This window comes from Lactuca serriola, chromosome 1 (assembly GCF_051521515.1).
Source record: "Lactuca serriola cultivar US96UC23 chromosome 1, Lser_US96UC23_V15, whole genome shotgun sequence".
In the NCBI taxonomy this organism is placed as follows: domain Eukaryota; kingdom Viridiplantae; phylum Streptophyta; class Magnoliopsida; order Asterales; family Asteraceae; genus Lactuca; species Lactuca serriola.
In genome coordinates, this window is record NC_136408.1 from 17,565,759 (window position 1) to 17,590,228 (window position 24,470).

General features: G+C 32.9%; 2 protein-coding genes across 5 annotated transcripts; both read right to left on the reverse strand.

Moving 5' to 3' along the window:
- Nucleotides 1-9,766: 9,766 nt before the first annotated feature.
- On the reverse strand, nucleotides 9,767-13,424 carry LOC145060677 (protein LONGIFOLIA 1-like). Of its 3 annotated transcripts, none has more exons than XM_079008267.1 (6): nucleotides 13,285-13,424; nucleotides 12,428-12,878; nucleotides 12,245-12,315; nucleotides 10,923-12,053; nucleotides 10,721-10,847; nucleotides 9,767-10,634 (listed from the first exon to the last, which is right to left on the reverse strand). In XM_079008267.1, the coding sequence occupies exons 2-6, from the start codon at nucleotides 12,567-12,569 to the stop codon at nucleotides 10,000-10,002; spliced, it is 2,106 nt and encodes a 701-aa protein (XP_078864393.1). In that variant the 5' UTR covers nucleotides 12,570-12,878; nucleotides 13,285-13,424; the 3' UTR covers nucleotides 9,767-9,999. The 3 variants fall into 3 exon arrangements, with proteins under 3 accessions (XP_078864393.1, XP_078864392.1, XP_078864389.1); XM_079008266.1 differs by having other exon boundaries at nucleotides 13,233-13,424; XM_079008263.1 differs by having other exon boundaries at nucleotides 12,428-13,424.
- A 3,659-nt stretch (nucleotides 13,425-17,083) lies between these two features.
- Nucleotides 17,084-22,208, reverse strand: LOC145060989 (uncharacterized). Of its 2 annotated transcripts, none has more exons than XM_079008369.1 (12): nucleotides 21,933-22,208; nucleotides 20,819-21,389; nucleotides 20,640-20,721; nucleotides 20,413-20,479; nucleotides 19,946-20,131; nucleotides 19,795-19,855; nucleotides 19,363-19,686; nucleotides 19,187-19,268; nucleotides 18,834-18,900; nucleotides 18,562-18,747; nucleotides 18,419-18,479; nucleotides 17,084-18,337 (listed from the first exon to the last, which is right to left on the reverse strand). In XM_079008369.1, exons 2-12 carry the CDS (start codon nucleotides 21,387-21,389, stop codon nucleotides 17,502-17,504), a joined length of 2,523 nt encoding a protein of 840 aa, XP_078864495.1. In that variant the 5' UTR covers nucleotides 21,933-22,208; the 3' UTR covers nucleotides 17,084-17,501. The 2 variants fall into 2 exon arrangements, with proteins under 2 accessions (XP_078864495.1, XP_078864564.1); XM_079008438.1 differs by having other exon boundaries at nucleotides 21,929-22,208.
- Between the last annotated feature and the right edge of the window lie 2,262 nt (nucleotides 22,209-24,470).

Sequence of the window (24,470 nt, forward strand, 5' to 3'; positions counted from 1 at the left end):
GAAACTATAACTTTTTGGACCATGTTGGGCCTAAAATATCTCATTTCACTTTTATGGGCCTTATTGGACCTCAAATGACTCAACTCATTTTCATGGGTCTTAATGGGCCGTGAACAACATTCTTGAACATTAATGGGCCGGAAACCCATTTTGTTCACCCTTTTGGGCCGTAAACCCATAAAAGGGCCCAATGGGCCGAAATTTCCATATTAGACCCTATAACATTCGAATATATCTATTAATGGCCCAAACTAATTCTTTTCTCTTCCTCTTTACCCCATTCTCGGTTATATAAAATAAAAAAAATAAAAAAAGGAGTGAGTTAATGGCTTGACACCTCAACATTACAAGATGGATTTCCATGCAAATTATACAACATATATCTAGGATTTTCTCATGTATGCATGCAACCATCTTGTCATAACTTCTCTCTTCTCTTATTCTCTCTTCTTATTCTCGGATAAAGTTCTCTTCACTCAACACTCTTTATTTAAACTTCCAACACCATACAACTCCTCTCAAATCCATCTAAGGTTCTCTCATTTTCATCCCTAAAAAATTCGTGAACTAGGGTGTGTTCACCAAGGTTTTCTTTAAAGATCATCACTCATTTGGTAAGCTAATCTTTAAGCATGATGATTAACTTCATTTTATGATAATCTTCACTCCTTAACGCATCATTTCATAATCCATGCCCTTAGGTCCATCTTAAGTTCGAAAAACTCCACTCAAGAAGCTTCTAGGGCCGAGATCCTCATCATTCTTCATCAAAAACCGAAATCTACAAAGGAAAGTGAGTTTATACCCCCTATTTTTGGTTTTTACTATGTTTTGGGGGAGAATAAAAGTTGTTTTGTGTAGAGCTATGTGTGTATGCATGATTTTGTGTGTTTTTCATGATATAAGTGTGATTATGTGTTAGAAACTTCATAAACTTGAAGATATGTTAAAATATGATGATATTTGTAGAACATAACATTTATTGCAACATATTATGCAAAGAAAAAGTTTTAAACACTTCAAAGTTACTTAAAACTAAGAAAATTACATAAGAGGGCCAAAAATGACAAAATAACCAAAAATGAAGTATTTATATGTAACTCACGGTTTTAAGGGACCAAAAAGGTTTTATTTTGATAAATATAAATGTTTATGGTATTTGTGATTTTAAAAGGGCTAAAAGTGTAAATTTTCATAAATGGGCCTCATTTGGGCTTTTACGAGTTTTGGGCCAAGATTGTAAAATTTTGAACTTCTATGGGCTTAAGTGTCATTTTCAACAAAGTTGTGACAAAAATGTAAGTTTTGGATAAGAAGAACAGAAAATGTAAATTTATTATAACTTGGGCCAAAAAGATAAATATATTTATAAATGGGCCGAGAAATCACATTTTCATATAATTTAGCCAAAAATGATATTTTTGACAAAAGTGAGTTAAAAATGTTATTTTTACTTAAAACTAGCCTTAAATGCAAACTTTGGCCTTAAAGGACCTAAAATGTCATTTTTACCAAAAATGTGCCATAATTGTAAATTTTTGGTTTTTTGGACCAAAAATGACATTTTACAAAAAGGTGGGCTTTTTTTGTCATTTTGGTAAACAACGAAGCTTAAACAACCAACGTAACAAACCACGAATCAATTACGTCATTTATACTGTTATTGGGCCTGAAATATAATTTACATGCTTAATGGGCCTTAGTTATCCAGTTACATGTTTATTGGGCCTGAAATATACCTTATATGCTTATTGGGCCTGGAATATAATTTACATGCTTAGTGGGCCTTAGTTGTCCACTTACATGTTTATTGGGCCTGAAATATACCTTTCATGTTTATTCGCGTAAATTCGATTATGGATCTAGTGAGACGTTTCGTTTGGCACCAAATGAGTGTACAAACTTAGCCTGTAAGTATAACCAGAGTCTCCTGGAGAGAGCGAGAGTTTGTGTATAGTCTATATGGGGGTGACACCCCACACCTGAGTTGTTCGCTACAGTTAGACTAGGTCAGTCTAGGATGACAGACCTTACCTTAAATAAGTCGGCATCTAATAGACGTCATGACAGGAAAAATTATCATTATCAAGTATGGTTATAACGGCTCAATTAGAGGAATTAACACCATTATAAAATTTACAAAAAATAATCTTTTGTGGAAACACGGTAACCTACACGCACTGGTACTCAACCTCGGGTGTTGAGATTCCAACATTTTCATAAACAGACAACATCGGGTTGTCTGGGGTCATTCTCTTTATATTCTCACAAACCTTAACACACATGTATTAATACAAGATCGGACACAAACATTTCAAACCGTTTTTCAGAAAATATCGAATTTTCTGGTGTTTACAAAGTAATACAAAACGTTTTTCTTAAACATGCTTATGAACTCACCAACATTATATATGTTGACCTTTTTAAATTAACTTGTATTCTCAGGAAATCATTGAGCAGGTTGGTCATCAAGAATACCTTGATGTTTTGTTATGTTTCATCAAACTTTGGATTATTTTGGCATGTAATATTGAAATACAATACTTGATGTAAACAATGACAGTTGTAATATTACGTGTGTGATGATGATGATGTTATGTTTCAATTATATGCACTATGATGTTACTACATGAATGAAGTCATTCGAGCCCCCGGACGTTTCCACCGTTTGGTTCGGGGGTGTGGCATTACGAGACGTTGTACACTACTATCAACTCCTACTCGCTATAAGATATCCCAAACGAACCTCCACTTTCCATAAAAGCCCGAGCTGAAAAATTATCGAAATGCCCTTTGACCCCAAAACTCAAACTGAATACCTGAACATCCAAATTACATTATCCAACTCCAGCTAGGTCCAAAACACAATTCCTCAAGGATCCGAAGCCTGCTAATACCCAATCACTCCAAAATGGGAACGATTCGAAACAAGGCGTTACATAGAGATAAAGGAGATAAAAGGGAGATGGTGACCAATTATATGTTGCTTTCAATTATGGTTTAAAGATTTTAAAACCTTATCTCATTTTGATCTATATTATCCCTAAATAATTGGGATCGGTAATGTGACATCCCCAAAATCACGGCCAGAAAAGACCGGTTTGTTTATGTTTTGTTTAAAAAACAGAGTAACATTTTAAATAAAAGTGTTGCGGAATTTGTCCCAAAAACAAAATATGATAAAGATTTATCAAAAGCATTTTCATAGAAATGTATTTCATTAAAAGACTTGGGATGTCATGTTCGTACAAATCAAAAGCATAAACAGTACAATATAAGCCTTACTACATTATTTCATATCTACAGGCCTATATCCGTAATCCCTCGTCCAAACATCATATCTATGCTCAAGTGCCACTACCTGTAATACATAAAACTGAGTGGGTCAGGCTTGGGAGCCTGGTGAGCACATAGGGTTTTCAACCCACAATAAATAAGTTTATTAATTTCATCAAACAACAATAACCCGATTACCCGTTCCCGTTATCCTCACTTTACGTCCCTAAACACCTATCATAAGGGACCTAGTCTAAGGATCATCATCGGGATGGACACTACTGCTAAGGGGATTCCTTAACAATAAATGTCCTAAAGGCAACCATGTGGGGGATGGAGTACACCGGTGAACACATCGTTCACAAACACCTACAGGTTGCGAGCCTGCTAGTGTTCCACTGGACTGTCTAGAAGAGTCCGTGGTCGTCATCCATACTCCGCTAGATGACAGAATCAACAACATCAACATCGAGGCCTCTCCTCATTTTATCACACATCACCTATTACATCTACCCATGTTTTACCCCAACATTTTCATAGATATAAAATACATATACAGTTTAAATCATTGAAAACATGTATAACAATGTTCATCAAACATAGATAGCAAGTATTCAGATAATATGCACACATAGCACGTAATTTATATAAAATACTTCATATCTATGTGTAAGCTGAAAGTAATTATGCACTCACCTGGTAAGGTGGTGACTCGGAACTCGGACAGCTCTTCGTTACTTCTTAAAACAATTTTTCCTTGACCAAAACCTAGTATTAATACCACTAGAGTTTAGTTTTAACGTTAATCGCGACTAATTAATAGTATAGCTATTATTACTATTATATAAACGTTAAATAACACTCAATATAACTCATAATAATAGCCCAAATAATTATTTTAAGGTCCTAATAATGTTACTATAATTAAATAAAAGCTATATTAAATATAGTATAGGCGTAACTCACTTACAGCAGGTTTTTATTAAAAACCGGGCTTCGCTGGAGCAGCGTTTCCGAGCCGAAAGCTTTTCTTCTCGGAGCCGTCGGACGCTCCGGGGCTTTCTTCTCGTGATAGGGAGGTTCCCTAGACTTGGGAGGGGTTTAGGGAGGTTAGAGAGAAGTTAGAGAGAGAAAGAAAGGTTTGAAGGTGTGAGGAAATAATGAAGAGCTCATCTCTTATTTATAGGAAGTGTATAGTAAAGTAGTCTCCAAGCTTCGTCCGTAACTTTTGCATAGGAGCTCCGTTTTTGTATGTCTTTTTACCGTTGAGTTCTTATTAATGATATCTTCAACTTTCATTTAGACCTTGTTAGCTAATTCTCATTCTATCTCGGATTTACAAAACTGTATCGAATTCGCCGCGCTCGAAAAGTAGAGACTAAGCTTCGTCCATAACTTTCGCATACGAGCTCCGTTTTTGTCTTTCTTTTTACCGTTGAGTTCCTATTAATGATATATTCAACTCTCATTTAGACCTCGTTGGCTAATTCTCATTCTATCTCGGATTTACAAAACTGTATCGAATTCGCCGCGCTCGAAAAGTAGGGACTAAGCTTCGTCCATATCTTTCGCATACGAGCTCTATTATCGACGTTCTTTATATCCACACGTTGGTATTTACGAGTACTACAACTTTCATTTAGATCCCGTTGGCTAAAAATCGACCGATCTTAAATTCAGATTTCGGGCTGTGCACTGCTATGCTAAATCTTAGAAAAATCATAACTTCCTTATACGAAGTCAGATTTGGGCGTTCTTTTTATCGATGTTCTTAGTTTATCATATTCTACGACTTTCGTTTAGAGCGCTAAGGCTAAATCTCGCTCTATCGTAAATTCACTATTTACGCTTCCCGATATCGTGTCGGTTCTGTTGCGAAACTTCGACGGGTCATAACTTTTTCGTTATAACTCGGATTTCGATGTTCTTTATATCTCCGGAATCCTTGTTTCAACCACTACAACTGTATGTAGTGATATCGGGCTTATCTCACACTTTAATTTTGACGCTTATTTTTATTCTTTATTAATTATACATTTATAATTAAATAATAAGCACATAAACACACATAATTCACATAATACTCAAATATTTCATCTTTATTTCTTCAAAAAAAGAGTTACAAGAGTTGACCTAAACTATTACATTGACAAAAATGCTTATCCCTGAAACCCAGACGTTACAGGTAATGATCTTATAATTCAAATTAAATATAATTTCACTTTACCCTCTTTTACTAGCTTTTAATTAGCTCACCATAAAATGATAATTTAGCAAACTTGTAATGTCCCATTTTCACATATAAAAATTTCATTGTTAGATAAGGTAAAAACATCATTTACATAAACCCCAAGTTAAGAAAACTCATTTGTTCCAAAAAACAGTTGTTTGAAAATGTAATTAACATCCCAAAACAGTGATAGAATTTTTCATTTTAAAAATCATTAATTCCATAAATCAGATGTCTCAAAATTAACCACAATACCATTTATCAAATCATTAGAGTACAAATGGTCATAAATGCGGAAACATGAGGGGGGATCCTGTGCGATCATGTCGGGCCCTTCCCTTTCGAACCAGAAGTACCGGGAAATGTTAAACCACAAAACCGTAAGCACAAAGCTTAGCGAGTTCCCCAAAATACCACATGCCATACATACAGTTCCCATGGGCTGCCCGATGGTCTTTTCCTACAACGTCATCGGTTACCCCTATAGTCTTACAACCAAGTGCCATGGGCTACCCCCATGGTCTTTCATGCAATTGCCATGGGCTAGCCCCATGGTCTTTCATACAAGTGCCACTGGCTACCCCTGAGGTCTTCTACGCAAGTATTATGAAGACAACTAGCGTTCTACATAACACAATCCAGTGGGTCGACATTGATGCCTTGGACCCACAAGTACAGTGAGAAGTCTCACCTATCAGACGATGATCGACTGTTACCGCTATAACTGCCAAGAAGACAAATTCTATACACCACCTATACAGCCGCACAAGATAACCCTTAGTTCTCTTTCCAAAACTAGGAGTTTGGCCAAAAGTCAACTCGAGCAGAAAATTCAACGATCAAAGTTAATGGTCAATGTTGACTTTAATCAACCGCCACGTCGTGGCCCTCATATAACCATATAGTCGGGCATTTCCCAGTCGCCCTCCAACTTTATCCATTAAGACCACCCAAAAGGTCAAAACCTTAAACCCTAGGTTCCAAAAAGGCTAAAAAAGACATGGATTCACCCAATAAGAACTTATTCCAAAAAGTCCTTAGCCCATTAACCCCAGAAGGGTTTCAAACACCAAAACTAACATAAAAGTTGGTGCTTTATACACATGCATGTCCAATGCATGTATTAAAGCCATAATGAGTCAAAATAAGGGTTTTTGATAAAAATCTCATGCATGGCTCAAAAACACAACTGTACTTAAGATCCAAACCACCAATCATACCAAAGCTGATATGAGTAAGGGTCCAGTTGTTAGTTGTATTAGTGCTTTGTATTGTTATTTATGATTACTCACTAAGCCTATAAAGCTTAAATCTTATTTGTTGAAATAGATTAAGGACCACGTAAAGCTGATATGAGTAAGGGTCCAGTTGAGTGATAAATGATTTCATAGAGGTTATATAACTTGTAGTTACCCGGTTCGATCCATGGATGTATTGTATTACATATTTTTATAGCTACTTCTGTATTATGGTTTAATATTAAAGTATACACAATGTTTGTTGTTCAAAAATGAATCCCAATTCTCATTAAGCAAAGGAATATATACTTGTACAACATACATAGGCCAAACATATACAAATTCATAGATATACAAAAATAGGCCAACTGATAAATTTAGATCAAGATAAGATTGGTCTAGTCTCAATTTTATTTGTCTTTGAAGTGGACATTTTGTAGGGGTGACAATTGATGACACGACACGACAAAAATACACGACACAAAACGAATTTGGACGAAACTGAAATTCAAATTCATGCTTGTTTTGTGTTCGTGTCAAATATAAAAAACATGACGCCATGTCGTGTCATGTTCGTGTTCAAAATTCGACACAAAATTGACACGATTTAGCAATTGTTAGTCGTGTTTGTCATGTTATGTATGATTAAGTATTAATTAAATAAATTAATTATTATATTATATTATATTATATTATATTATCTTTGTCGTATCGTGTCATGTTTGTTGTTTTTTAATCGATTTTTTTTGAGTTAGTTGAAAAAAACACGAAATCGTGTCGTGTTCGTGTTACGAAAAACATTGCTGTGTAGTGTCGTGTCAGACAAAAACATGACACGATGACCCAATTTGTCACCCCTAACATTTTGAAAACTTTTTAAGGGCACAAAAAAACCAAGTGCATTGTAGTTTATCCGGGGTAGACTAATGGTTACCGGTTAATGTAACTATTAACTTAGGGGCTGTTTGGTAGCATCTGGATTATTCATACCTGAATGATGCAGAGGCCTGGATGATATAGATGCTTTATATGAATCAGTATCTAAATGATAAATTGATGTTTGGTAAGGCATCTGAATGTTTGTCTCTTAATGATGAAACTGACAATTTTAACCCATTGAACTATTGTTGTTGTTTGCTCAAACTACTCACATCACGTCCATAAGTTGTAATTTCATGAATACAAGTTTCAAGATTGTCTTTATCCAGATTTTCTATTAACAAAGTTTTTCACACAACTATTCATAAAATCCATGACTGTAAATACAATTTAATACCAAATATTCAACATAACTTTAAAATCAACAAAGTTTGTAACCCAAAATTGTCTAAATATCCATAACTTTAACTAAAATTCTATTAAATTACTTGGCAAATACAAAATTCTAATCTTATCAACATCCTCTACTAAGAACACTACTACTGTGTGCCCATGGTCTGCAGGTAAAAAACATCATAAATCAGATAAAGTAAAAAAACAAGAATAAAAAATTTGTTTGAACATAGCATACTTCAGTAACAAAGTGAACATATATTTCAGATATTCAAACACAGAGCAAGAAGCTAACAGAAAAATAAATTCACATAAACGCTAAAAAATTCGAGCAAGAAGACCACAGTTCAAACACAAAGTTTATACAAATCGAGCCTAACAGGTTTTTAGGGCTTGAAAAAAACGACCAAAAGGTGGATTAAAAAACCAAACACAAAGAAACAGAGTAAGAAATTACCAACGATGGGGGAGACGGTGAGGGGGGATGCGACGAAGGAGTAGACGGGTGGCGCTGCTGGAGATTGGAACGGTAAAAATCATCATCTGAGAAAGGTAGAATGGCGGGGAAGACTGCTCAATGGGAAGAGGAAGAAAGAAAAATGTGGCGGACGATCTTGTGTTTCTAAGGAAAGGGTATCAGATGGAAATTTTCTCATCCAGACTCCTCCTTGTCACTTACCGATGGAATTTTGCTACATCTGGCCGATTAAGAGGTTAAAAATGTTTTAACCAAACGCTCTGAATTTGAACGATTAAGATCCAACCTCTTTATAAGATCATTAAGATGTCAAACAAACAACCTTTTAGACTAGTCCACACTCCATAATGGCATGGTCAACACCGGTGGTTATAATCTTTTATTAGCCAAAGTTTTTTTTTTGGGAAAATACCGTAAATAGTCAAAAAATGGGAGGTGTTTTCAAAAAATAGACATAAAAATGAATTTTTCCGGATATAGACATGCATTCCGCGGAATCCATTGTAGCTCCGCGGAATGGCAAAATCGTAAATAACTCAATGTATAAAAAAAAACACTAAAGATCCATTCCGCGGAGCTACTTCCGAGGAATGAACTCATTCCGCGTGGGTAGCTCCAAGGAATGGATCTCTAGTGTTTTTTTTTTTTTTTTTTTTTTTTTCACATCGATTCTTCGGGGTTTATATTCATTTCCCAAACTAATTATTTTTAAGAAAAGATTATGATACTATTATAATCTTTACTTGAAAATAATTAGTTGGAGAATTAATATAAACCCCGAAGAATCGATGTGAAGAAAAGAAAAAAAAAAAAACCCTCAAGATACATTCCGCGGAGATGACGTCATTCCGCGGAATCTGTGTCTATAGCTGGAAAAATCCATTTTTATGTCTATTTTTTGAAAACACCTCCATTTTTTTTACTATTTGCGGTTTTTTTACAGGTTAGACTAGTTTTGGATTGGTTTTATTTGGATCGGCCCGGACTTTTTTTTCCCTTTCGATTTCGTTAGGCAGCAAGATTAGTTTCGCAAGTTATTTCATTTTCATGTAATGTAATTTTGTTTGTAACTTTTAAAATTATTGTAGTTCCGCCTGTTTGTATATTCGTATGAGCAGTATTTTATTTGTAAATTTATAATAAGGTATACAAAAGATGCTTTTCTATAATTCTTGTAATTTTATTTGTTTTCTATTTGTTTTTGGTTAAATGTTTTATATGCTTGACATCTTATAAGCTCTAAAACTAATAAATTGCGGTAAATTGATAATGTATGTAACGTTTATTATATAATTCAATAAATAATGCTTATTTATAATAATCAATCATGGACTGGTCAAACACATCGGTCCTTAATCACTCACACTTTTCCGCACAAGATCGGTATTTTTGATCACCGATTTTTAATTTTAGAGTTGCAAAAGTATCAACAAATTAACAGTCTTCTTCCCTACACTAACAAATTCCCGCCGGAAAAAGTCACAGGTGGTCACTTCAATAACAAGTTAACAACTATCTGCAGCTTCACTTTCCATCACAACCAATTCATTAACCAAATCCCTAAAAATCAACCACTCGACCTCCATAACCACCACCGGACATCCACCATAAAACCCCCTCCAATTTTCCGGCCGTCTCACAACATCCTCCCTCAAAATCCTCTTAAACTCATCCCCCGCCTCCTCCTCCTCCTCCCCAACATCACACCTTTCACCTTTCTTCTCCACCTGCATCTCTTCTATCTCCAAACACACCTCTCTCAAAAGCTCTCGAGGATTCTGATCAATCAATGAAACCGAATTTAACTTCTCCACAAGAATTTCATTAACAGCATCAAAGATTAGCTTCCTGTGAAACTTCTCTTTCTGTAAATTACCAAATTTGGTTCGTTCCAACACCAAGAACAGCGCAGGGTTAATCGGGTGACCAGAGGAATGAAACTCAAAAGATTCAAGGTCTCGAAGAAGGAGTCCAGAAGCTAACATGATTTCTGAAATGTATCTGTCGTTAGGGTTTGTGTTTTCACATAGTGATGCAATGTAATCTGTGTGAGCTTCATTGTGGCTGGAGTTTAGTCTCTTAAGTTTTTCAACCAAATCTTCAATTTTCTTAAGTTTTTCACGCTTTTGTTTAGAATAATCTGTTAATCAAAAAGTAACTTTAGTTTCATATCATCATATCATGATATATGAATAAAATTATTATGGGTAAGAAATAGAAATGTACCTTTTTGGGTATTTGGTGTCTGTTTCTTCACGGGTGAAGGTGAATTATCCATATAGACTGAATCATCAAGAACAGAAACTGGACTTGGATATTCTGATTCATCCACTTTCACAATCAAGGTTGATTTCTGGAAATAATATTAATAAAAATATAAGGAGACTGAAATTCAGTGGAAGTAAAGTATAAAAATACAAGAACATACCTCTTGTGTTGAACTACAACTCTGCCTCCTCCTATTAGGAGACCTACACTCTGATTGCTTTCTTGGTTTACAAGAAGAATCTGTAATTTCAGTATTTGGATCTTTAACCTTTTTATTGCTATTATTATTTATAAAACCCTTTTCAATAATCTTTCCTGGTTTCATGATGACAATATGTGATTCTTGACCAGTTGAAACATTCTCAGATGGTGGCCTTTGATGATCAACTGTATTGTCTCTTTCGCCTTTTCTTGCTTCCACAGCTTGCATTCCCTCTAATATCTGTTTAAGAGCTCTGAGATCCTTTCCAGATTCTAAAAACTCAAGATTCTTCAATCTTTTATCCACTTCACTGTAAACAGAAGTGGATTTAGTAACACGAGGAGATTGTTTTTGAGGATTTTGACCACCATGTGGATACTTCCATGGTGCTGCTTCAATTGGAACCCTAGAAATCGGTTTCATGTCGGGATTTTTCCAACATTCAAATGCCTGTTCTCTTGTGGAATTAGGGATTTTTAAAGATTTTGACAACAAATCAAGATCCTTGTTGCTGGTTGATGTGGAATTGGGATAAGTTTCCAATCCCATTAACTTGGCTACAACACTGGGTGGTTTGGTCTGAATCAGGGATTTTTCATTAGGGTTTCTTGAATTTAGGTTAGATGTTGAATCATATGGTTTAAAGGGTACAAGTGAAATAGAGTTAAGAGTACGTATGGATCTCTCTTTACTATCTAAAGAAAGTCTTGGAAGTTCTTTCAGTTGCTTTGGGGTTGCTGTATGTCCATCATACGAAAATCTTGGATAAATTTTAGAAAACCCATCTTTAAATTGGCAAGAGTTTGATCTTGAAAATTCATTAGCTTCATTACAATACCAATCGGGTTCTTCAAGTTCAACAAGAACATTATGTGATAACCCACGGGCTTCTCTATACATTGAGTCTTTGACTACATCTCTAAGGTCAAGATTCTGATGTCCAGAAGCACTTGATTTATCAGTTTCTGGATTTGATCTTCTATTCACATAAGAAAAGGGAGATGGAGGAGACCATGAGGATATAGATTCTTTATATGATTCTGTGGATACCCTGTGTTTTTCCATATACTGCTTTTTTGAATGTTTTTCCTGAAAAAATAAATGCGTAAAGTTAGAGTAAATTATGAATGAGAATTATATCTCTACAACTTATTGCTCTATTATCTACCTTGTTGTCTCTACAAACTTTAAGAAAAAAAATTACAAAAAAAAAAAAAACATTTCAACCCGTTACAATGGACATAGTTTGTTGGAGTATTTCAACTTTTAACTACACATACCATATTTGGGCTTCTTTGGGAAATTACACTTGACTCTCTTTCAGGCGTCCCATTGTTGAAAAGCAAACCACCTGCATGAAAATTTAGTGAAGATAATCAACAATTACATTTACCTTTTTTTGCATATATTAACGAGAGAAAATCGTAACAAAGAGAACTTATCATAAAAAAGTTATGAATTACCATGAGGAAGGCTTCTATGGCCATGGCTTCTGGAAACAATCTGGTTGCGATTAAAGATGTGAAAGACACCTGTCATGCATCCTATTTGCTTCCTCAGATCTGGATTTTCATCTGCCAGTGAATGCAAATACTTTGCAGCCATTTGAGTGCTCACCCTTTCATCATACTGTTCTTCCCCTTCACAACCCTTAGATTCATCTTTTGACTTTTGATTGTAGGTGGAGTCTTTTTAAATGCAAAATGGATCTTGAAGACTTGAACATTATCCATTGACCATTAGTTAATGTTATAGGTTAATCAATCTAGTCAACTTTTCTCTTTTTTTCTCTCAAACAAAATATCAAACAGTTGGAAGGCAAGGAGAGATATCAAGCACAAATTCCTATTTTACTATCTCTCTTCAATCTCAAAAATTTGCAATCATTTCAAATGTGATCCACCCTTCTAATTCCTGTGATCTCAACCAAAATTCTCATACATCAGAAACGAAATTGAATGCCTCTCTCTAAGACTCTTACTATATGAGCAAACGCTCCCAGAATGTGCCCTCAAGAATTAAACTCTCCAACTGAGCTGAGCTCAAGAAGGAGAAAACGGCCACGGGAATAAAATCAGTAAATCCCAAACGCAGTTTGTTCCCTATGGGATTTGTATACAAGATGTGATTTTGTTAACACATTACGTTGGGAGCAGAAGATTAGAAGGAGCCTAAGATGAAAATGCATATGTTTTACAGAATAGAAAACAAAATTTAAAATTGGTATGGGTATGGACGTATGGTTAGAAACAAAAAGGATTTACTTACCGATTACAGATTAACGACGTTGTAATGCAAATTATCATATGCACATGTTTACCTTGTAATTTGCAAATATCAATGTAACCCAGGAGAATATATGGTCTGAAGGTTGAAGAAGGGTATGTTTTCTCTTTCTCTTTTGGGGTGGTTTTACAGAGAATTGAGTATTAAGGGAATAAGGGTTGTGAAATGTGAATATTGGATCGTGGGATTTTTTTTATAGTTTTGAAGAAAGGTTACATGTGGAATGTAATTTAATTAATAAATGGGGTTTGATTTTAAAAAATTGTTTATACAATATAATATATTATAAAGCATCAGGGTAAATGTACACAATAACAAGATAATTTAAGCACTTTTTTTTATGACAACGTATTTTTACATCAAATAACCATCTTTAATTAGGTGAAGTATTTACGCCATTTAAAGCAAGAGAAGACAATACCTTAGGTTTACATTAATAATATTTTTAGATTTAACTATAATTCGATTATCATAACTCACATCTATGAAAACTTGATCTTAGGGTTAATGAAACCAAAATACTATATATTCCATTTGTGGTGGATCATGGATGTGATTTTTTAAATGTCAACCGATTAACTTTAGTTCTCAAGTTGATAAGAATTTTATTTTTTGAAAAATAGCTACATTAAGGCTGTATTTGACATGCCACAATTAGCTGATAAATTAATTTATTTTTCGAGTTTTTATAAGTTGTCATGTTTGACAAACTAAAAAATAGTTTATAAGTTATAACCTAACTTTTTAAAAACTTTTTTCGACAAGTTTTTCAAAAGCTTTTTTAAACTGTTCAAAATGTACCATTAATTAGAACACTCATTATCCGAAATATCATTTTATGTCATTTTATCGGCTAGTTTTACCAAACGTTATTTTTTATCAGATAACTTATAAGCTATCAATTAACTTTTCAGCTATTAGCTAACTTTTTATTTATCGGCTAGTTTTTAGCTAACATCTAGTTTTTTAGCCAGTATGCCAAATATACCCTAAAAGATACAATAAATATTATATTTAAATTCAAAATAATTGATAATAGTACTACTAACTATGATCTTGGTAGGTTTTAAGAGCTAAATATAAGAATAACACCACATTTTATTTATTTAAATATTATAATTATCACACTTTTTTTATATGTTGTTTCTATAGAATAGAGGCAAGCCTTAGATTAATTTCCGTAACAAGACATTGTACTTTCATAATATCAATAAAATTTTATTTGTATTAATTTGCATAATCTTTCTATAATTGAGAGTGGTTTTCAAAATATCATTTTATGATAAGAAAAAACGTAGTAATAAGCAAATTAATAAAAACATGTTATTGCTTTTTATTTTAATCTAATATTCAAGTTTGAAATATAAAATAAAATAACTAATAGAAATAGTAATAATAATAAATTGAAATTTATTATTATTAATTTAAGAGTATTAATATATGAAACAACAACCATCACAATAAAATCAATGCACACCTTTAATCATCAAACATAGATAAATTAATGGTTACCTAATGCAGTAGTTGAAGTTATGTCCGGTCAATCGAATTCGTTGTGGTTAAAATAGATATTAGATGATTAATTGATAAACTCCGGTCTACGTCTTAGCAATTTAGCATGGTGTACTTTTAGTTCAAGTGAAAATCTAAGATGAAATAAAAAGTTCAACTAGTATAAAACTCTCTCTCTCTCTCTCTCTCTCTCTGTATATATATATATATATATATATATATATATATATATATATATATATATATATATATATATATATATATATATATATATATATATATAATTAAGGTTTCACATGCAATAAGGGAAGTCACATGCATGTGGTTGAGGGCCAAGGTCCCAACTCTATTTTTATGGGATAGTTTAACCAATCCTACTCTAATCATGCAGCAATATGTAACACAAAAGAAAAGAAAGTCAATAGGGTAACCAAGTTGGTTAAAAGATGAACTTTAAAAAAATTAAAATAAAAAAATTCCCTATAAAAACCGTGTCCAATTATTTTCAACTGGTTTATGTCGATTTTTGAAAAAATAAATAAATCTGATAGCATAATAAGTTATAATAAATTCGAAATTTATAATTTTTGAAATGTATATCGATTTTTGAAAAAAAAAAAAAAACTTATTTTCCAAGTGTATACACCTTTTCCGCTCCCCTTCTTTGATGTTTTCCTTTTTGAATGTCACATGATTCTCCGCTCCAACTTTGGAAAGTTATGATCACATTCAATTACATATATACACATCAATAATCAATAATCAATATTAATTGTTTTCTGTTGTATTATAAAACAGTGCAATTCTTTCTTAAGATACATATCAAGTGTATAAAAAGCTGGTAAGTTATGATTTAAAAGTATATATATTCGACGATGGACATTAGAAAATGTCCTTGATGCATGATTGCCAGTTGGGGGTGAGTGTGAGGGTGAGTCTACTGTCTACACTCTACATATGAATTGAGTGGACCAACTAGAAATGATTTGAGCCTATATTCGTTACATTATTGTTGTTATATGTGGCTCATAATTCATATGCATACAATGCCTTTCCTTTCTTTTCCTTTTGAGTCATGTGGATTAACGCTTTACTTATGAGAGAACATATATAAAAAGAAGCTAATAATGAAAAAAATTGTGTTTTTTTTAATTAAAATGAAGTCAATTTTGATGGTTCTATACCTAATATTACATACATGACAGTCACATATTCACTTTTATATATATATATATATATATATATATATATATATATATATATATATATATATATATATATATATATATAATAGGTGTAATTAGAATATTAGATATTGTTATTATTATAATGTAACATCCTAATTATTGAGATTTCACCGTAAAGTTTATAGATAATTACGGATGTTTTGAGAAAGTTTATTAAGAATAGTTATTATTTGTTGGACTTAAACTGCATTGAGATTTTGGGTATTGAGGAATCTGGAGAAATAGCAAGTGGGTTTGGGTTTTTAGGCTTTAGCTGGTGTCGTGTCTGTGTGGTAATTAGCGGATATATGTCTATCTAGTGGGTCCATAGATTTTGGATATCCATAAGAATTGATGGATATACTAGTGGGTTATAAGTATTTATTATATGTCATTTTTTTATATTATTTTCACTTGTACAAACTATTTAGTGAACAACTCACTCCTAAAATCAAACCCTAGACTTTCATTTAACTATTTACAATCAAACCCTAATACTACCAAGTAGCTCGACCCAGCCGGGTCCTTTTGGTCCATAATGTTTTGTAGTGCTTACTGCTTACTTAACACTTGTAAGGTTACATATTATCTTGAAATCTTTAAAACTTTCACCACTTTTTCCTAATTGTGCAACAGACAACAATCTAATGTCGGATCAAGTAGGGGAGAACGTCTAACAACGGATACAATGCTACCACGTCAAAATAATATGAACCAAACATGAAAATTTAGTGACAAAAAATCTTTGTAGTAAATGTCAATTGGTCCACTAAATTTCCCTTGTCGGCATAATTTTTTTGTTTCAAGCTTAAGGCATGGATCAAATAAACTGTATCTACTAGATTCTTTTGTTCATCACTCTAGATTGAACTTGTGAGTAGACCGTTATTGAAACAAGTCAATACACTCCATCATGACCATGGCTTTTATTCGGTTTTAATCACAAGAAGAAGTTCTCTTTCCAAAAAGAAAAAAGAGAGACAAATCCCTTTGTCTACTTACACATCTATACATGCATCCATTTGCACATACGTATAACCCATATAGCCATTCAGTTAAGGACATGATGAGGATACACTAATAAGGAACAGATGATTAAACAATTTCATTGAGTTTTATATAAAATCAAGCATCACAAAATTTGGTGTTACAGACAACCTAAGAAACACTATAAATATGAGATCACTGCAGTGCAGTTGGTCAGTCCACCTACAAAATCAAAAACCATGAAACCACTGTATCCCCCACCACCACCAGCAGCGGCACCACCAACAGCTGTCATCTTCGTGTCATATGTAGTACCAGCTCACAAAATCCGGTAGAAATATAACATAACAGGAACAGGAACAGGATGCAAAAACCAACAATCAAAGAATGCATATGTGATATGTGCTAGGTTCAAAGTTCAAACTATCTAGGCCTAGATCATCTAATTATAAATATGAACACAGAGTACAACATGTATCAAAATGGCCTCACTTCATTTTAGGTTCTGTTATTCTCAGGTTTAATGTTAGTGTGAGTGTGACAAACCTTTTAGGGTTTCAGCAGCTGAATCAGGATTAGTTTCGGTTTCTGGCTCCTTTATAGTTTCAGCAAGGGAAGCAGGACTGGTGTTAGATTCCCGTTCTGATTTTGTGGGAAGAGCGGAATCAGTAATACCGCCGGCTTCTGGTTTCAATTTGGTTGGAAGAGCGGAATCAGCAACAGTGTTGGCCTCCTGTTCCAACTTGATTGGACGAATGGAATCAGTAATAGCGCCGTATTCTTGCTCCAATTTGTTTGGAAGGGCGGAATCAGTAATAGTGTTGGCCTCCTTTTCCAACTTGATTGGAAGAATGGAATCAGTACTAGCGCCGGCTTTTGGTTCCAATTTGGTTGGAAGAGCGGAATCAGTAATGGTCTCGGTTTCTGGTTCCAATTTGGTTGGAAGAACAGTATCAGTAATAGTGTCGGCCTCTGGTGGAAGAGCAGAATCAGTAACAGTGTTGGCTTCCTGTTCCAACTTGATTGGAAGAATGGAATCAGTCATAGTGTCAGCTTCTGGTTCCGATTTGGGTGGAAGAGCGGAATCAGTAGCAGTGTGGGATTCTGATTCCGATTTGGTTGGAAGAGCGGAATCAGTAACAGTGTTGACTTCTGATTCCGATTTGATTGGAAGAGTGGAAGAAGTAATGTTGTCGGTTTCTGATTTTGACGTAAAGACACGAATAACTTTTTGGTAAAATCCCCATGAAAGATTTTTGCTTGTAATGGGACGATGGCCAAATGGATTTTGCTCCACAAATTTTTGAACATTCTCAGATGCTGCTAACTTTTCCAGATATATTCGCAGGTCCCCATCAGACCCTGTCATGGGACAAAAAATAATTTATAAAAAAAAAAAGAAAGCAATACTATAAAAAAAAGTGAATAGGATGATTTATTTACCTAAGGAAGTATCTTCTGTCTTCCAGTAGCAGTAAGCATAAGGAAAGATTGCTGTGTATGGCTGAAATGGAAAGAAGAAACTGAAATATAAATAAAAAAATTCAAGTAAGTAGAAATATATGAAAATGGTGGAGACTACTAACGGGATTTAGTAGAGCCTTGGATGGATAAGTATCCAAAAGAAGTGTATTTGATTCATCATAGTCTCCAATATCCCATGGAAGATTTGGATCTTTCTTTTCCCATAATTTTCTAAGTTGCTTTAAAACTAAGGGTCTGTTCATGTTCTCAACAGTACGAAAACCTGTGTCTGTACAATCAGATAGATCCTGCAAAAAAAAAAAAAAAAAGAAATTAGTGCATAATAATAATGGAATAAACAACATAATACAGGTGAAGAATAAATGGGGCTTACCCAAGAGAAAAGCAATTTGTGTTGAGTGTCTCTCATAAGAAAGTCAAGAACCCGTTCTGTATGAAATCTGTATCAAGTTTGTAAACATGTATCAGCATAAAAAATCATATGAAAAAAATACAGTAATAAAGAACAGAAGAATAGGGCATGTTTGGTTCCATGGAATCGAATGATAAAGGAATGGAATGGGTCATTACATTCCATTGGACAAAACCAACATATATATATATATATATATATATATATATATATATATATATATATATATATATATTTTCATTCCAAAGGAATGAAGTAATTAGCTATTCCATTCCTTCACTGATTCCCTCCTACCTATCGCTACATTACAGTACCTTGATGTTGATGCCCACATACCTACTTTGAATCTATCAAAGCAAAATTGCAAAAACTCATCACAATAAGGTCTTTTAAACACTGCAAAACCAAACACCAATCAAATCCAACAATTTCTTGAAGAAGTATCAACCCCCAATTATCACGCATATATATATTTTTTTTCTTTCCATACCTGCCCTTGACCCTGGTAGTATCGTGTCTGCTTTATATTGCAGTATTGTGTCTGCTTTATATCTTTCACGTGGGAGTGACACAACATCAGCAAGCAACCCACTCACATCAATAACTAAAAGTTTCTTTCTAAAACAAGATTTAGAAGCATCAGCTTCTTGTTGTGGACAGGTGGCACTGTCACCAATAACCTTAAGGTAAAATTTCCATGATTCATTGTTGTAAGAAATAGGTTGTTGGCCAAATGGGTTTTGCTGTATAAACTTTTGGACATTATCAGATGCTGCCAACTTTTCAAGATAATTTCGAAGGTCACCTTTAGGTCCTGTAATGGAAAATCAAGAATATGACAGCTGGCACATGCAAACTATTTATGGCTCAATTGGTTTATATTACTTACAGAAATAAATGGGACACAAACACAATGACTCACCTAAGCCATTATCTTGGGTGTTTCGATAACTGTAAGTATAGGGAAAGATTGCAGTATTCGGCTGAAAATAAGAATTGTGAATTGTGAAGCCAATTAGGTACCTTTAATTGATGATAAAAAGAAAAGAAAATATAAAAAGAGAAGAGCTTACAGGGTTGCGAAGTGCTTTATATGGAGAATCATCCAAAAGAAAAGTGTTTGATTCATCATAGACTCCTTTTTCCCAGGGAAGATTAGGATCTTGTTTCTCCCATAACTTTTTAAGTTCTTTTAAAACTAAGGGTTTGTCACTGTTCTCAATAGTATTGAAACCGGTCTCAGTACAGTGAGATTGATCCTGTGTCAAAAACCAATCTTTATCATATTAATACTGATATAGGGCTAAATGCAAGAAATAGCAATGTACTTTCATTAATTTGCACATTTTAGATGGCATAGCTTCAAGTTTTCAAAGTACAATGCTGTAATAAGAAATGAAAGTAGGATGCTATCATAAACAAATCAACAGATGTTTGTAGCTATTTCTTGCATATAACCCTATAAAATATAACTTGGTGCTTAGAGATGAATCACATGATACATCTACAATGCCAAAGAAGTACAGAAGATATGACTTACCCAACAGAAAAGCAATTGATGCTGAGTGTCTTTGATGAGAAAGTCAAGGACCCGTTCTATGTTTCTTCTGGAGGAGGTTCATAAACATTGATAAGAAAAAAAAACAGAGTAAGAAATAAATTTGATGAAATACATTCCATACAAGTGACAAAAATGTTCAATTTGATGGAATGAGGGAACCAATGGAAGACAGAATAAAGTAGTTATAAGCTGAAAAATTAGAGTACCTTGTTCTTGATGTCCAGACACCTACATTGAATCTCTCAAAGCAAAAATTTAAAAATTCGTCACAATATGGTCTCTTATAAACTACAACAGCAAAGAAAAATTAAGTTAGAAATTAGTTGAGTAGCATAGACATAGAGGAATAAATTTTAAATCTTTACTCTTAAAACCAAATCCCTACCTGATTTTGACCCTATTATTGTGTCGGCTCTATAGGCTTCATCTGGATCTGCTACAATATCAACAATCAACCCATTCACATCAAGGACAAGAAGCTTTTTTCTAGGATGTGAATGAAAATTATCTTCATTCCTAACTTCACTAAAATTTTCTTTAATTGCATCCATTTTAGTTATTGAATTAACCACATCCATCTTCAGTTCTGTGTGTTTATCACTGGGATGACTCCTATCTTCACTGGTAGATGATTCTGATCCTCCCATCACAATCTTATCCTTGTTCTTTTCGCTTTCTTGCTCAAGGGCAAAACAGTCAATCTGGGAGCCCTCGGTTAAACTTTCTTTCCCATTATTGAATGTGTCATCCTGTTTGACTACCATTTCTATATTTGGCATGTCTGCTGGAGAAACAGTTGCAGTTGCTTCATCTATGCAAGCCATACTAATATCTGTGCTCCCATTTGGGGGGAGCAGATTAGGCTCTTTGTTAGATTCAGAATGGTTCACTCGGTGTGGATGTGATACCCTCCTCCTTTTAACAGGTGGGCCATAAACCTCCATGCTTCTTTCCATCTGCAAATGCATTAGGAGCATCAAAATGTTCAAAACGACACTGAAAATTGAAAGAAGTTGTATATCATAGGTGCACATTGTCTACCAAATTAGTGTTAACATCTATCTAAGAGAACTCCTATTCATGATATTAAACTAAAATCCACTCTAAGCTTTTATGGTTCACATTTGTTTTCTGCGTCTTACCCTAAATGTCCTTCTAATTCATGGATGCCACTCTTCCAACTACACAATTAAAGTGCTTTTCGGATGAGTTTAAAAAAAAAACCAGAAGAAAAGCGATGAAAGCAGGAATTCTATCCAACTACATTACGTAATTACTAATCACCAAACTAAATTTCATGAGTTCAACAACAGGTATCAATTTCCAAATTACCACATCACCAAATACCAATTCGGAAAAGTCGCATAACAGGAATTCAAAAGTACCATTTCTCAAATTACTCTGTAATTGTGTACAAGAGAGGGAGAGAGAATGAATTATCTAGTGAAATTCAAGTAGGCTTTGATTTAAAGCTATAAGTTAGAGATTTACGCACTTACGATAACTATTACGGAAATAAAGACGTCTCAGAAGGAGAAAATGGTGGAGAAAAGAGAATAGCCGCCGCCGTTGACCTCCGTGGGGATTAGAAAATCTACGGCAGAGAGAGGTTGAGAAGATTTTGAAGCGATGCCCAAGTATCGAGGGATTCCAACTGTCACACACAGACAACACACACAAACGCATCAGAGATTCAGAGTCGTTCTTGCTCAGATTCCATCACAGGGTTGCTTCCCCTAAAACACAACTGATATCTCTTTTAGTTCAGTTGTTTCAATTATAAACCGTAGATATTACTCGCCCAAACAATTTTCTTGCCACCATACTTTATTTATCAATTAAAAATAACATTTTTAAGTATTATGCAAGATTCTCATAAATTTGTGTATAATTTGATTCATTTCAAATGTTAATAGATAAGTTTACACCCATAAATGAGTTAATTTAAAAAGAAAAAGTTAAATATAAAAATCAAAATATTTGATAACTTTGAATTTATAAGAAAATAAGAAAAATAATAAATTATTATAATAAAAATATTTTTTATCTTTTAAATTTAAATAAATAAACAAAAGAAATTAATGAACTTTAATTTTGAGAATTTTTAAATTAAAAAGTAAGTTGACAAATGAAATTGATATTAATTTATTACTATATTTATTGCAATTATTATATTAAAATATTATGTGAAATTTAATAAAATAGAAAAACTCATAAAATGAAATGTGAAAAAAAAATTAATTTGAAATAACTATTAAATGACATTTGACAAATTAAATAAGAGTGTGACAAGTGTCAAAAAAATATTTATTTATTAGAGTACTAGTTTATAACCCGTGGGAACCACGGTTATAAAATTAATTAAACTTTAATAGTTAAAATTTAAAATTATTAATAACTTATTTTAAATAAATTATTAATTAAGATGTTTTTTAGTTATATAAAATTATAATCATTGATTTAAATAAATATGTAAAATTATATCACTTTATAATTTGTATTAATTTTATTTTAATTTTTATTCTAATGTTGTTAATTTAATGTAATTAGAATGAGAAATTTAAAATTTGAAATTTGAAATGGAGAATCAATATGTTGACAATTAGTATGTATTAATTATAAGACATAATAAGGTGAAACATGGCAAAAGAAAAATAAAATTTGCATTAATTATGAGGCTTAATATGGTGACACTTGTCAAAAGGAGATTAAAAACTACTCTTTTATTAGAATATGAATATATTTATATTTATTCTTATTTTGTCATGTGTTATTTTATTAGACATTCTAGTTAATGTCTTGTCATTTGTTAACCTATTGATTTTTCATTTTAAATTGTAAAAATTCAAAATTTCCATTCTAATTATATTAAATTAATAACATTTGAATAAAAATTAAAATAAAATTAATATAGATTATAAGGTAAGATAATTTCACATATTTATTTAAATCAACGATTATAATTTTATATAACTAAAAATATATTTTATTAATAACTTATTTAAAATAATTGATTAATAGTTTTGAATTTTTACTATAAAATTTTAATTAATTTTGTAACCATGGTTCCATGGGTTATAAACTAGTGTTACATTAAAGGTCATCGTCATTTATAAATGTCTTATTAATTATTAGTCTACATCTATTAAAAGTAATGATGATGCTAAACAGATCAATGATGAAAAATATGCATGACACACGGATACATTCTAACACATGTTTGCTAAACAAACCAATGATGAAAAATATGTGTAGGCCCACACATACATTCACACATATACATATGTTTGCTAAACAAACCTATGGTTAGAGAAATATATAAGTCGACATATATATTAAACACATGCTTGCTAAACAAACCAATGGTTAAAGAAATATATAAGCCCACATCTCCCTATCTAATAAACAAAACTACTCTTCCACGTGTCCCTTCAAAACCACCAAATTCTACCAAAGTTAAATACCAATTTTTCCCTTCTTTTGTTTCACCTTCTATTCAATAATCACACCCTGTTTTGTTTCACCTTCTATTCAATAAATCAATTCATTATATTCAATGAATACAATTATACATGTTTAAGTTACATACCCGATTAATAGCAGTTTATTATGGTATCCGATTTCTTATACATGGTATGATATCAATTGCAATTAATTTGATTTTATTACTCATTTAAATCATATATTTTTTTCTATATAAACTTCATACGTATTGAATAATCGTTCCTTTACGAAATACGACCCTCCGCAGGAAAGAAGAGCAACCACTTGTACGCCTGAAGATACTCCAACTTTTACATAATCTATTTGGTACACTCATCGTTGTTAAATGTTTTTGTTTTTAATCCTGGCTTAGTATAAAGATTGGTAATACAATATAATAGTTGTATGTAACTGTAAGAGTTAGCTCTGCAATTTGCAAATTGCAGAGCATATTTATACATCAGTCTCTTAGGGCTACAGGTCGTTGGCTGTCCTTTTGGTTCCTTCCGAAAAGCGTTGAATAAATCAGTTAAACGGGTAACTACTAATTATGT

Excerpts from the sequence above, each read along its gene's own strand:
- LOC145060677 (XM_079008267.1), bottom strand. The coding sequence starts at position 12,569 with ATGGCTGCAAAGTATTTGCATTCACTGGCAGATGAAAATCCAGATCTG. Across the intron at positions 10,848-10,922 it reads GTTGTAGTTCAACACAAGAG|AAATCAACCTTGATTGTGAA; the intron begins GTATGTTCTTGT and ends TATTATTTCCAG. Across the intron at positions 10,635-10,720 it reads GACACCAAATACCCAAAAAG|ATTATTCTAAACAAAAGCGT; the intron begins GTACATTTCTAT and ends TTTGATTAACAG.
- LOC145060989 (XM_079008369.1), bottom strand. The coding sequence starts at position 21,389 with ATGGAAAGAAGCATGGAGGTTTATGGCCCACCTGTTAAAAGGAGGAGG. Across the intron at positions 20,480-20,639 it reads GTCTGGACATCAAGAACAAG|AAGAAACATAGAACGGGTCC; the intron begins GTACTCTAATTT and ends AACCTCCTCCAG. Across the intron at positions 19,856-19,945 it reads ATAAAGCACTTCGCAACCCT|CCGAATACTGCAATCTTTCC; the intron begins GTAAGCTCTTCT and ends TCTTATTTTCAG.